At 45.8% G+C, this 14,338-nt stretch overlaps 3 protein-coding genes across 5 annotated transcripts in view; all 3 read left to right on the plus strand.

Annotated features, from left to right (window-relative positions):
- Positions 1 to 165: 165 nt before the first annotated feature.
- LOC108297029 (NEDD8-like) lies at positions 166 to 771 on the plus strand. The gene has a single exon (XM_037735261.1). It carries the CDS (start codon positions 260 to 262, stop codon positions 503 to 505), a length of 246 nt encoding a protein of 81 aa, XP_037591189.1. The 5' UTR covers positions 166 to 259; the 3' UTR covers positions 506 to 771.
- A 2,815-nt stretch (positions 772 to 3,586) lies between these two features.
- Positions 3,587 to 14,338, plus strand: part of GNL3L (G protein nucleolar 3 like) — a 31,663-nt gene continuing 20,911 nt past the window's right edge. The window contains exons 1-3 of one of the 3 annotated variants that reach the window (XM_017519659.1): positions 8,677 to 8,708; positions 10,262 to 10,351; positions 11,112 to 11,223. In XM_017519659.1, the coding sequence (XP_017375148.1) occupies positions 11,208 to 11,223 (16 nt within the window). In that variant the 5' untranslated portion in view covers positions 8,677 to 8,708; positions 10,262 to 10,351; positions 11,112 to 11,207. Of the gene's footprint in view, positions 3,682 to 8,676; positions 8,709 to 10,261; positions 10,352 to 11,111; positions 11,224 to 14,338 lie in introns of those variants that run through there. The other 2 variants (XM_037735262.1, XM_017519660.2) reach the window with 2 other exon arrangements.
- On the plus strand, positions 3,599 to 9,261 carry LOC108297019 (guanine nucleotide-binding protein-like 3-like protein). The gene is given in 3 exon segments (XM_037735265.1): positions 3,599 to 4,409; positions 4,411 to 5,007; positions 9,136 to 9,261. Coding segments are annotated over 3 exon segments (1,401 nt in total). The 5' UTR covers positions 3,599 to 3,731.

The raw sequence follows: 14,338 nt of genomic DNA on the forward strand, positions 1-14,338 counted from the left end.
ACCATGTTGACCAGGATGGTCTCGATCTCTTGACCTCATGATCCACCCGCCTCGGCCTCCCAAAGTGCTGGGATTACAGGCTTGAGCCACCGCGCCCGGCCTAGAGCTAACTATTATTAACATTTTGTTTCAGATTCTTGTAGACTTAAGAAAAAAATGGAGAAGTGGCCCTCGCAGGCAGAGTGCCGGAGAGCGGCACTGGCGACCGGAGTGGTAGGAGCAGCAATTTATCCGTGTGCAGTCCCAAACTGGAAAGAAGATGCTAATTAAAGTGAAGACGCTGACCGGAAAGGAGATTGAGATTGACCTTGAACCTACAGATAAGGTGGAGCGAATCAAGGAGCGTGTGGAGGAGAAAGAGGGAATCCCCCCACAACAGCAGAGGCTCATCTACAGTGGCAAACAGATGAATGATGAGAAGACAACAGCTGATTACAAGATTTTAGGTGGTTCATTCCTCCACCTCGTGTTGGCTCTGAGAGGAGGAGGTGGTCTTAGGCAGTGATGGATCCTCCATTTTACCTCCTTACCCTGTTGCTCATAATGAGGCATCATATATCCTCTCACTCTCTGGGACACCAGAGCCACTGCCCCCTCCCCTGGATGCCCAGCAATGTATGTCTACTGGTGGGAGACTATGAGGACCCCAGGATGCAGTATTCCTGGCCCAGAGGGCCCTTGCTGGCTATTGGGTGTTAGTTTGCAGTCCTGTGTGCTTCCCTCTCTTATGGCTGTGTCCCTGGTTGTCAATAAAATATTTCCTGGCAAAAATAAAAAAAAAAAAAAGAAATCTTTCAGGCATACAAATAAGTATAGAGAATATAACAAAAACAAACCCACGTACCTACTACCTAGCTTACTTACAATGTAAACTATTAGAAAAACAGTTGAAGTCCCCTTTGTATCTCTCTCATTCCATTCTTTTGTTTTCTTCCCCAGAGGTAATCATTACTCTGGATTTAGTATTTCTCTTTAAAAATTATTGTTGGCTAGCGGCAGTGGCTCACACCTGTAATCCCAGCACCTTGGTAGGCTGAGGTATGGTTGGATCATTTGAGCTCAGGAGTTTGAGATTAGTCTGGGCAACATGGCGAAACCCCGTCTCTTCAAAAAATACACAAATTAGCCAGGCATGGTGGTACATGTCTGTAGTCCCAGGTCCTTGGGAGGCTGAGGTGGGAGGATGGCTTGAGTCAGGGAGGTGGAGGCTGCAGTGAGCAAAAGTTAAGCCACTGCATTGCAGCCTGGGCCAGAGAGCAAGACCTTGTCTCAAAAAAGTTATTGTTTATATATCTATATAACCTATAAACAATATTATTCGCTGTTTTCTAGATTTTAAAACTTTGTATAAATGGTTTGATATTTTATGTATCCTTCTGCAATTTTTTTTTTTTTTTTTTGAGAAATCCTTACCTCAGGTGATCCACCGTCTCTGCCTCCCAAAGTGCTGGGATTACAGAGCCACCGCACCCGGTCTCTGCAATTTGTATTTTATCTCAGTATTGTGTTTTTGAAATTTAGCTGGGTTGATGCACGCAACATGATTCACTCTTTTGCATTATAGTATTCTGCATAGTATTCTGTCCAATGGCAATACCATAATTTATTTATTCATTCTCCTGTTGGTGGAGTTTTAGGTTGCTCACATTTTTTTTCTCTATTACAAACAGTTCTGCAATGAACATTCCTTCACATGCTCATTAAGCAAATGTGTAAAAATTTCTCTACGAGTTAAAGTTTAGGGGTGATCTCTATCTATCTATCTATCTGTTAATAAATTATCTCAAATACTAGAATTGCTGGGTCCCAGGATCATCTTCAGCTATTCTGGATACTTCCTAATTGTTTTCCGAAGTCGTAATAACTAGTTTCCACTTCTATCAAAGACTTCATTGTATTTTTTCTTATAGTTTGTGCATTTGGGATTTTGTTTAAAAAGTCCTTCCCCCGTCACAAGTCACGAAGACATTCTCCTGCATATATTAACTTCATAGTTTTACCTTTCACATTCACAGTCCACCGTCTTAGGTCGAATAAGTAAGGATCCAGTTTTATATTTCTTTTCATGGAGAGCCAAATTTCCCAATGCTATCTACTAAACTGTCCATTTCCCATTGATTTGTGGTGCAGGCCTGTAAACTTGCCCATTTAACAAACATTTGTTGGCCGGGCGTGGTGGCTCAGGCCTGTAATCTCAGCACTTTGGGAGGCCGAGGCGGGGGGATCACCTGAGGTCAGGAGATCAAGACCAGCCTGGCCAACATGGTGAAACCCTGTCTTTAAAACAAACAAACAAACAAACAAAAAAACATCTGTTGAAGCCTGCCTCCTACCAGTCTTGTGCTGGGTCTTGTTGAAGGCTTGAAGATACATGGCCCCTGCTCTTAGGGAGTTCACCCTCGTGTGGAGACACAGCCACATAAACAACTACAGTAAGTGGTAAGTGCTAGCTTAGCTGTATAGGTAAGGTGCTCTGGGTTTCTAACTCATCTGGGAAAGTCAGGGCAGGTTTCATAGAAGTGACAAGAGTTAGGTCTTAAGGAAGCAGAAAAAATTTGCCAATGCAGCGGTAAAGGTGCAGGTGGTCAAGGCTGGTTTGGGGTCCAGCGGAATTTCATGTGTCTCTAGGATGAGAGGTTAGAAACCCTCCAACGATGTAGAGGTAGTGAGTTCTGTTTATGTAAGGGGTAAAGGGATAGACGGAGTCCTTTTCAGCCCATCCATGCTTGAAGTGGAGAAAGAAACCCACCCTCACAGGCAGAGTCCCACCTACTCTGTGCCCCACCCCAGGGTTTAGGTTTGAGGAAGAGGAGGGGCTGGAATGAAAGCATCAGGAAAGAGGCATTTCAGACTAATATTTACAGTTTTCTGGGGGAGACCTTACTTCCCAGCTAGCTCCTTGAGATGGTTTCAGAAACCCTTACTTGCCCCAGTTCAGAGATATAAATTCATTCCCTTCTGCAGACGCTGCTCCGTGATTGAGGGAAGGATGGAGTAGGAGGGGAAGAAGGCAAACGGGTGGGAGAGGCTTCTAGTTGTTCTGGCTCCTGCTCCATTTCGGGTTGCGTCTGGCCATAGATCTGAACTTACGCATAAAAAGCTGGGAGTGCTCAGGGAGTGCCTGGGGCCCAAGGACCCGGGAAGGTCGTTGGGAATAGCTAACCATTCACTTTAGGTGGGGAATACTCGGCCAGACATGTGACCCAGGCGGCCATTTTCTTACACCCTGCTGACGCCATCTTCCAGGCAGACAAAGACACTATCCCCCACCCTTGTTTGATTCGGGCATGGTGACTGCCTGGTTACTGAGGTTTGGGAGTACGCATATTTAACCCCAGACAGATCCCCGCAGACAAAATTTTGACTTGCAAGTAGGGTATATGGCTGCACCAGTCGACCCGCCGCTTCTTCCCTGTCACTTCGCCGTCCTCCCTCTACCTTCTCCGCTATTTCCTTACCTACGGGGCAGCCAGGAGGCGGGGCCCGCGTGGTAGCGAGGAAGGGACGGGCAGGTGCAAGCTCAGTCAGAAGCCCGCCCCCAGCGGAGAACGCACAGTGGGCGGAGTCGGGCGCCTCCCAGCCTGGGATCCGGAAGCCTGAGCCTCGCTGCGCGAGAGCATTTGCTCGCCGAACAGAGTTGTCTTGTTGCCGTCCCTTCTCACAACCTCGCCGGAAGTATAGGAAGAGAGCAAGCAGATTTGAACTTATCTGCTTTCAAGCTGGTCATCACGATGAAGCTTAGACACAAAAATAAAAAGCCAGGTAAAAGTTCAAAGGGCCACAAGAAGCCTGCGAAGCAAAATGGGAAGAAAGCAACCTCCAAAGTGCCCTCAGCACCTCATTTGGTTCACTCCAATGATCATGCCAATCGAGAGGCTAATTTAAAGGAGAAAAGGGTTGAGAAGATGAGGGAGTTGCAGCAAGCTGCCTGGGATCAAGAAAGACAAAAACGCAGGACCATCGAGAGCTACTGTCAGGATGTCCTGAGATGCCAGGAGGAGTATAAGCATAAGGAGGAAGTTTTGCAGGAATTAAATATGTTTCCTCGGCTGGATGACGAGGTCACAAGGAATGCTTATTACAAGGAGTTCCATAAAGTGGTGGAATACTCTGATGTGATTCTGGAAGCTCTGGATGCCAGAGATCCATTAGGCTGCCGCTGCTTCCAAATGGAGGAGGCTGTCTTGCGAGCACAAGGCAGCAAGAAGCTGGTCCTTGTCTTGAACAAGATTGACCTGGTCCCCAAGGCGGTTGTGGAGAAATGGCTGGATTACCTTCGGAAAGAGTTGCCAGCCGTGGCTTTCAAGGCCAGTACCCAGCATCAGGTCAGAAACCTGAATCATTTCAGTGTACCAGGAGATCAGGCCTCTGAGTCACTGCTGAAAAGCAAAGCCTGCTTTGGAGCTGAAAAACCTCAATTAGGTTCTGGAGAACTATTGTCGCCTTGTTGAAGTGCGTACGCACATTCATGTAGCCGTTGTGGGTCTTCCCAGTGTTGAGAAGAGCAGCCTGATTAATAGCCAGAAGCACGGCCGTGCATGCAGCGTGGGAGCGGTTCCTGGGATTACCAAATTCATGCAGGAGGTCCACCTGGACAAGTTCATCCGGCTGCTGGATGCTGCAGGCGTTGTCCCAGGGCCCAACTCAGAGGTGGGCAATAATATCCTGCGTAACTGCATCCACGTGCAGAAGCTGGCAGACCCTGTGACCCCGGTGGGAACCATCCTGCAGCACTGCAACCTGGAGGAGATTTCCAACTACTGTGGTGTCTCTGGGTTCCAGACCACTGAGCACTTTCTCATGGTAGTGGTGCACCATTTGGGGAAGAAGAAGGGAGGCTTATACAGTCAGGAACAGGTGGCCAAAACTGTCCTAGCTGACTGGGTCAGCGGGAAAATCAGCTTCTACATGCCACCACCACCTACTCACACTCTGCCTGCCCATCTTAGTGCTGAGATTGTTAAGGAAATGACTGTGGTCTTTGACATCAAGGATACTGATATAAAAGTATGTGTGTATTATAATAGATGCAGCATTATAGTTTATATGTATTTAATACATGATATGTGTAACATTATTTCTTTTGGAAAAATTTTCCTGACTCCAGATTATATCATGCCCTTTTTTGTTTGTTTGTTTTCTTTGAGGTGGAGTCTCATTCTGTCACTCAGGCTAGAGTGCAGTGGCAAGCTCTTGGCTCACTGCAGCCTCTGCCTCCCACGTTCAGTGATTCTGCTGCCTCAGCCTCCCAAGCAGCTGGGATTACAAGTGTGTGCTACCACGCCCAGCTATTTTTTGTGTTTTTAGAAGAGATGGGGTTTTACCATGTTGGCCAGGCTGGTCTTGAACTCCTGACCTCAGGTGATCTGCCCGCCTTGGCCTCCCAAAGTTCTGGGATTACAGGTGTGAGCCACCATGCCCAGCCTATGCCCTCTTTTTAAATATTAATATGATCCTAGAATACAGACTTTGCCTTCATAGAACTTATCACAATTGTAAGTAAACATGTAATAGCATCATAGTTGTTTGAGCCTGTCTTCCTACTTAATTTCTTTTCTTCATTTTGATTTCCTGTATTTTCTAATTTTTCTATAATGGTAATATACTCTTTTAATAAAAACAACTTAATAGAATAAAAAATTAGAATTGTATTTGTCAGCTTTTACTATAATGATGCTGCAATCAATTCCAGAATATCAAAGTCTTAAAACAATAAGGCTTCATTTCTCTCTCAGTTTCTGTGGGTCATCTGGGTGTCTTTGTTCCAGACTGTAGGTCAAGTTCAGGTCTTCTATGGGGAGTTAGACAGAAGAATTAGTTCTTACCTGGGACATGCTGTTCTCATGGCAGGAGGCAGGAGCATAAGAGAGACCTTCAGAAACATGCAAAGCGTTTTAAAACCTCTGTCAGAACTGGCATTCACTTATGCCCACTCTCTATCAGCCAAAACCAGTCACATGGCCAAGTCCAAAGACAATGGAGCAAAGATGTATAGTCTGCCTCCTATGAGGCATGGTAAGTTACCTGACAACAGGAAGAAATGTATTATTACAGAGAAGATGCAGAGGTTTGGGTATAGTATGTCATGATACTAATATTTTCTAATAACTACAACCAGTTCTGTGCTAGCAGTCTAAGTATAAAAAGCAGAATCACAAGCAACATCAAGCTCTAAACACAAGGGCTGAGTCTTGGAACCCAGAAACAGCCTTTCAAAAACACACATCAGTGGAGATAATTAGCAACAGTCTATACATGTAAGGTTAACAACACAGCAAAGAAAAATAAGCTAACTGTATCAATTGTTGTATGTGGCAGATTGTTCATTAACAGCCCTCAGAGGTCTACACCAGATTCACATCTTCCTGTAAACCAGTTATTTTCAACTGAAGGCAATTTTTTTCCATGCAGAGATCATTGGCAATGTTAGAGACATGTTTGAGTGTTATAGTATGGGGTGTGGGAAGGTTATGGTCTGAACTGTTACTGAAATTCGAGAAGTAGAAGCCAGGGATGCTGTTGAATGTCCTACAATGCACAGGACAGCCCACTGGACAAAGAATTTTCCAGCTCCAATATCAGTGGTGTTGCTGTTCAGAAACCCTGCTGTAAAAATACACCTTCCCACATTCACTCTTGGTTTGGCCGTGTTATTTTTTTTGGCCAGTGTGGCATTTACCAAGTATAACACAAGCAGGGGTGTAAAAAGTGATTGCTCACTGGGACTTGCTATCTCTGGTTACATTTGGAATCCAGCCACCATGAGAAGAAACCTGAAGTTGTTAACTGCTAGAAACGTGGAACCCAGTTGCTCCCATTGCCCCTGTCAATCACATGAATGAGGCCATCCAGAGCCAATTATCCCTTAGCAACCCCACCAGCTACCTGCAGATATGTGAGTAAACCCAGGCAAGTCTTGCAAAAGAACGACTCAGGCCATTTTGACAAACCACAGCATCAGGAGCTAATAAATGATTGTTTTTTAAGTTACTGCGTTTGGAGGCACTTTATTATGAAGCAAAGATATTGTACTTATGGGAATATAGTCTAAGATGCTGTGATTAAAGGACTCCGACACACAGTAGTTTAAATAAGGCATTTTTACATAAAAGTCCAGGACTCCTCAACACAGGTTTTCCATCTCTGAGTCCAAAGTGGCTCCTCCAGCTCCTACCATCACAACTACATCTCAGTCAGAGGAAAAGGAGAAGACACAATGGATGTTCACGTGCAATCCTTTTAGGTCAAAACTTGAATGTACCACATATCATTTTTGTTCACATCCTATTGCCAAAATATAATCGCATGGCCACATTTAGCTGCAAGAAGGAGCTGAGAAATACTGACTTTAGCTGTGGCAAAATTCTTCATGCCCAGGAAAATAATCTGGTCGAGTAGAAGAAAAGAACAACGAATTTTGGAAAACAGTTGACTGCTGCAGTGATTTAAACTTCTCACAAAAAAATTATTAACTACATGTACATATCAGATGAGGTAGTCAGGTGGTAGCCTGGACTATCCAGAAAACTGCTTCAGTCCTCCAATTCACTTTGCTGTGTCACTTCAAAAATCACTTGCACTTGAATCTGTAACACAATTATATTTTTTTAATGGGAAAAAGTTGATTTCCATCAAAGTATATGATAACATGAGTTTTCTTAACACAAATATTTTCTCCTAATTTCCACTACAAAATCCAATTATTTTCCTAAGGAAATACTCCCAGTATGAGGAAGCTTTTAAAGCAAAAGTTAGTGCCCAGGCCATAGCCTTTGGAATGCATTGGCATTGTTTTTCCATTTTTATTATCTCTCACAAATTTTCTCCTGTATTTTCTGATCCACAGAAAATTTTACACACCTGGGTACCATATCATAGGGCCTTGTGAAGCTTGATAAGTGTTTAGCTTTAACAGGGTAATATGATCAACATAATAGAAAACTAGACAAAAGGTATGAATGAGAGTACACAGAAAAGGAAATATGAATAACCTATAAACCTAGAAACATGCATGTCCTCCCTCCATTGAAGAAATAGAAATCAAAACTACACTGAAATACCACTTTTCACTTATAGAATTACATGTTTGATAACACATCATTGGCGTGAATACAGAGATAATTACTCTTATTTATTGCTGATAGGACTATAATTGTTTAACCCTAGAGAAAAATTATCAGGAACTGTATCATTTTTAAAATGTACAGACCCTTTCAGTTAATAATTCCATTTCTAGAAATTTATCCTACAAATGTATTTATACACATAATTTTCTGAAGCATTGTTTGGCCAAGGGAAAAGAGAGAAAACCCTCACTGTTCATTAGCAGGGGATTTGTTAAACATAGTACATCCATTGAATGGAATATTACATAGCTATAAAGGAGAATACATATTAAATAATTTCTGAAATACTCTTTTAACAGTGTGCATAATGCTGCCATTTGTTTAAAAGAAAGAGAATGTTAAGAAAAAACACAAAATCCTTAGAAGAATAAACGAGTTGACACCAGTGCTTACCTCCTGGGGGAGATGGGAACCAGGCTGACACAGGATAGAAAAGGAGGGTAAATTTTTCAATAAACATAATTTTATACTTCTTTATATTTGAACCATGTGAAGATATTTTCTCTTCAAAGAAAATTACATGGGGTTGGGGGATGGGTTTTTTTTTTTTTTTTTTTTNTCACATCCCCGCCGGAAGTATAGGTAAGAAACTACTCTCTTTTCTCACGGTGTGCGCTCACCTAGACGACCGGGCAGTTAGGATCCTCTAAAACCACAGATGCCCGCGAGCCTGGAAGAGAGAGGTAAACAGCCGGATCTCTTCTAGGCTACAAGGGCCCAGAAGAGGAGCAGGGATCGCAGCACACGTGGAGACGCGCCGAATTGCCTTTTCGCGGGGTGGAGTTCTCCGGGAGAGGGGCATTGCCCCATCCCATCTAGAAAGGTGTAAATCCGGGACACACTGTGTAGTAGAGAGGCACAAACCTCACTTGTGTGGTGAAGCGTTGATCGTCCTCAAGATAGTGAGGCTCCATTGTGCATTCACCCTGCATACACAAGAGTTGGCTCACCGAAGTTATGGGGGACATCCACCCCAATCTTATGTATAGAGACATCTCCTTCCGCTCAGATGAGCAGTGCAGACTTCTCCCGGTTTAAGGCACTTCCTCGGCTTGGCTCCAGACAGCCGCTTCGAGGCACCTCCGACCGCCGGACAGACCGAGGCTTTGATGTATCTGTCCCCATAGCAGTATAGAGGAGCTTAGAAACATTTACTATACAGGGGGAGGGCAGCTCCTCCCCATTCGTGTAGACCTAGAGCCCTCAGTGTCACTCCCCAACTCACCCATCCCCAAAGTGGTTGCAGATACAGGCCTCAGCCTGTGGACAACTAAGCCAACTGCCTCCTCCTCTTAGATTAGAGTGAGTCCCTACTGTGGAAAATCAGACCTGATCCCTACCTCCGTAGCCCCCGTTTTACGGAATGTGTATTTTCCTTTTTTTTTGAGAGGGAGTCTCGCACTGTTGCCCAGGTTGCAGTGTAGTGGCGCGATCTCGGCTCACTGCAATCTCCACCTCCTAGGTTCAAGCAATTATCCTGTCTCAGCTTCCTGAGTAGCTGGGACTACAGGCGTGCGCCACCATTCCCAGCTAATTTTTGTATTTTTAGTAGAGATGGGGTTTCACCATGTTGGCCAGGATGGTCTCGATCTCTTGACCTCGTGATCCACCCACCTCGGCCTCCCAAAGTGCTGGGATTGCAAGCGTGAGCCACCGTCCCCGCCCCCGAATGTGTAATTTTTTGAGGCACCCAAAGTGCTTCAAAGCAAGCAGGAACAGATCTTAATCCATGAAGAGACAGTCAGGTCTGTCCCTTGAGGTGCCATGGGGGTAGAGGGGCTCAGATGGGTTCCTCTACCTTTGACATAGACACAGATCATCCCCCTACCTCCCCCAAGGATTTAGAGTCACTAAATGTAGCAAGTGAGATACCCCACAGGAGCAGAGATGCAGGTCCCCCTCCCTGTAATGTTGAGAGGCAGTGATATCATTCATTACCTGGCAGTGCAGTGCATATGGTCTCTCCCCTTCACCCAACGTAGTGGAGCTCACATCTGTTTCTCTCCACCCAGAGTAGAATCACTGACCCCCCTCCTGCCCCTAAGTATTAGGGCTGATCTCTTAATTTATAGCTATATTGCCTGCCCCCTCTACACACCACCCATGCAGAGAACCAGAGGCCCTATTTCTTTCAGTGTTAGTGTGCTGCTGACTTCAATCAGCGTAAAAGATGAAAGTTGTCACAGTCTACTTCCCACAGAAGGGTCCAGAATAACTCACTGCAGGTAAGGTCCAGACCCACTTATTCAAAGCTGCATAGCTGTGGCGTCAGGCATATCGATCCTGCCCTACAGCCCTCTCCAGGGTAAAGAGACCCAGGACCCATCCCCACAATCTAGAGATAAACAGATCTGTGGTTCTTTTCCCATGTAGCAGAAATGCACACAGCCACTTTGTGAATTTCCCCAGTTTCTCTGTACCCCAGAGTAGAGGGACAGATGGTAATCCCCCCAACCCAAACCACCAAGGTATAGACCCCAGGCATATGCAGGCACAGATTTTTACTCCCTTCTCCAAGATTTTGTACTTATCTCAGTCCATATAGACACGCAGGTAACAATCCCTGTTCTCAGGCCCCCTTTCCCCAGGGTAGACTCCTGGGATCTATTTACCCCCTTCCCCACCATCTCTCCTAGGTAGATGAGATATAGAATTCCCTACTTGGGAAAAGAGGCACTATTATTGGCCCATATAGAAATGGACCATCCTTGCATGCCCCTTTCCCCTCAGTGTGAAGGGGTTTAGCACTAGTTTCCTACCTAGGGTATAACACTACAGTGTGGAGGAATCAGGACCAAGGCCCCATCTGATGCATTGAGGCACTGACTCCACCCAGGATGAGGTTGAGACCTATCCCTCCCTTTGGGTAGTGTGACACTCTCTTCCCTGTGTGGACTCAGCCATACGAGGCTCTAGCTCCAGCTTCTCCCAGTTTTCCTAATTGTTATGGCTTCCTCATAATGTTCTTTAACCTTTTACCTTTAGGGGACTTAGGCGGAGGCTTGTGGCATTGTGGCTCCCCGCTGTCTTCAAATTGCTTCTTCTCCCATTCTGACAGGAAGAGAGCAATTGGTCGTCACGATGAAACTTAGACACAGTGAGTTTCCTTTACCACCCCTCCCAATCCTGTGCTTTTAATGAATGTTCATAGAATTTCACAGTAACTTTTTCTTTTTTTGTTTTGAAACAGAGTCTTGCTCTGTCGCCCAGGCTGGAGTGCAATGGTGCGATCTCAGCTCACTGCAACCTCCACCTTCCGGGTTCAAGTGATTTTCCAGCCTCAGCTTCTTGAGCAACTGGGATTACAGGTGCCCACCACCACACCTGGCTAATTTTTGTATTTTTAGTAGAGACAGGGTTTCACCATGTTGGCCAGGCTGGTTTTGAACCCCTGACCTCAGGTGATCCTCCTGCTTTGGCCTTCTAAAATGCTGGGATTACAGGCATGAGCCACTGCTCCCAGACTATTTTTTATTTTTTACTTAAATTTTTTCTTGAGATGAAGTTTTGCTCTGTCCCCCAGGGTGGAGTGCAGTTGTGCCATCTCGGCTCACTGCAACCTTCACCTCCTGGGTTCAAGAGATTCTCCTGCCTCAGCCTCCTGAGTAGCTGGGATTACAGATGCCCACCACCATGCCTGGCTAATTTTTGTATTTTTAGTAGAGACGGGGTTTCACCATGTTGGCCAGGCTGGTCTTGAACTCGTGGCCTCGAGTGATCTGCCCGCCTCAGCCTCCCAAAGTGCTGTGTTTATATAGGTATGAGCCACCACACCCGGCCTAGTTTTTATTTTTTCGAGATGGAGTCTTGCTCTGTTGCCCAGGCTGGAGTGCAATGGTGCGATCTCGGCTCAATGCCACCTCCGCCTCCTGGTCTCAAGTGATTCTCCTGCTTCAGCCTCATGAGTAGTTGGGATTACTACTATTAGTAGGTGTGTACCAGCAATGCCTAGCTAATTTTTTTGTATTTTTAGTAGAGATGGGGTTTCACCATGTTGGCCAGGCTGGTCTCCAACTCTTGACCTCAAGGGATCCCTTGTTTCGGCCTCCCAAAGTCCTGGGATTACAGGCATGAGCTACTGTGCTGGGCCACTGTTGTTCATTTTTGAGTGGCTATTTTAAGAGGGGAATTTTTTTTTGTTTTGTTTTTTGTTTTGAGACGGAGTTTCACTCATGTTACCCAGGCTGGAGTGCAATGGCGCGATCTCGGCTCACCACAACCTCCGCCTCCTGGGTTCAGGCAATTCTCCTGCCTCAGCCTCCTGAGTTGCTGGGATTACAGGCACGCACCACCATGCCCAGCTAATTTTTTGTATTTTTAGTAGAGACGGGGTTTCACCATGTTGACCAGGATGGTCTCGATCTCTTGACCTCGTGATCCACCCGCCTCGGCCTCCCAAAGTGCTGGGATTACAGGCCGGGAATGTTTTATCACTTAAAAAGCTTACAACTCAGCCGGGCGTGGTGGCTCACGCCTGTAATCCAAGCACTTTGGAGGCCAAGGTGGGCGGGTCACCTGAGGTCGGGAGTTCAAGACCAGCCTGACCAACATGGTGAAGCCCCGTCTTTAAAAATTTAAATAAATAAATAAATTTTACAACTATCGGTGTTGGTGGCACAAGTATATAATCCATGGAACTTGCCTGTCTGCCTGCTGGTCAGTTAGTTGCCAAACACTGATAAAGATGTCATAGTAGGGCAATGGGAGGGGCAAAGGAATTGTGGCTTTGTGCAGGAGCACAATTGTAATAACAGGCTGTGGAATGTTAGCTGGACAGGGAGGGAAGAAGGATGGCTGACAAATAAGGAATCGAGTAGAAGGTTCAAGTCTCTAGGAGGTTGGACAAATGAGCTTGAAGATAGGAGAGAGGGGTGTCTGAGACTGCTGTCAAAAGTCCAAGCAGTTACAGGTGTTTCCCCTATAGGTGTAACCATAGGAATGGGTGGGTAAGTGGCTGTGATTGAGTGGAGATCCCTGGAAGTGAAGATGTCAGGGAAGTGGGAAACCTAGACTGTTGGAAGGGTTGTCCAGTGATCTCCAAAGTCACACAGGTTGTTGGTGGCAGGAGTTGGGTCAAAGAAAAGCAGTGAGCCAGGTGCTTCAATAGATGAGGAAAAGTAAGTCATAGATGACAGACATACATAGCATTTGTATGGGGCCTCAAAAAGAGCAGGGCTTTTATTCTATTCCCTTCCACCCATTTTTGAGATGGAGTCTCACTCTGTCACCCAGGCTGGAGTGCAGTGGCGCTCATTGCAGCCTCAACCTCCTGGGCCCAAGCTATCCTCCTGCCTCAGCCTTCTGAGTAGCTGGGACTATAGGCATTTGCCACTATGCCCCACTAGGTTTTTTTTTTCTCCAGTAGAGATGAGGGTTTTTCTATGTTGTCCAGGCTGATCTTGAACTACTGAGCTCAAGTAATCCTCCTACCTTGGCTTCCTAAAGTGCTGGGATTACAGGCATGAGTCACTATGCCTTTTTTTTTTTAATCCTTTTTAACGAGAGGCAAAAATAGTCTTAGCTTGGCAGTGGTGAGTCTGGAGGACTATGTTCTCTACCTACTGACCCCAGGATAAACATGTGCCAGAGAAAACAACTGCCACCTTTTGAGAGGCCTGCAAGTGAAGCATTGCCCTTGGGAGAGCCAAGTCTCAAGGCAGGAGCTTAGGGAAGTGATCCCAGGGAGAGGTTGTTAGGGCAGTGCTGATCACCAGGTTGGGAGTTTCAGATGATGATGTGGGAAGTTCGATGCTAGGGCAGAGGAAGGATGAGGGAGATGAAGTCAGTGGGTGTACAGGGACATCTGTGGGTGAGAGTATGGGAGACGAGGGATTAATGAATACAGAGATTTGCTTTTGAGTACTCATGTGAGAATTAGTGATTTTAGGCGCCTGGATGATGTTGGCGGATGCAGACATTGAGGCTCAGAAAGGTTTTAAAAAATTCTTCAAGGTCGGCTGGGCGCGATGGCTCACGTCTATAATCCCAGGACTTTGGGAGGCCGAGGTGGGTGGATCACGAGGTCAAGAGATCAAGACGATCACGGTCAACATGGTGAAACCCCGTCTCTACTAAAAATACAAAAATTAGCCAGGCATGGTGGCGCACGCTTGTAGTCCCAGCTACTCAGGAGGCTGAGGCAGGAGAATTGCTTGAACCCAGGAGGCGGAGGTTGCGGTGAGCTGAGATTGTGCCATCGCACTCCAGCCTGG

This window comes from Cebus imitator, unplaced genomic scaffold (genome assembly GCF_001604975.1).
Source record: "Cebus imitator isolate Cc_AM_T3 unplaced genomic scaffold, Cebus_imitator-1.0 Scaffold763, whole genome shotgun sequence".
Taxonomy (NCBI): Eukaryota; Metazoa; Chordata; class Mammalia; order Primates; family Cebidae; genus Cebus; species Cebus imitator.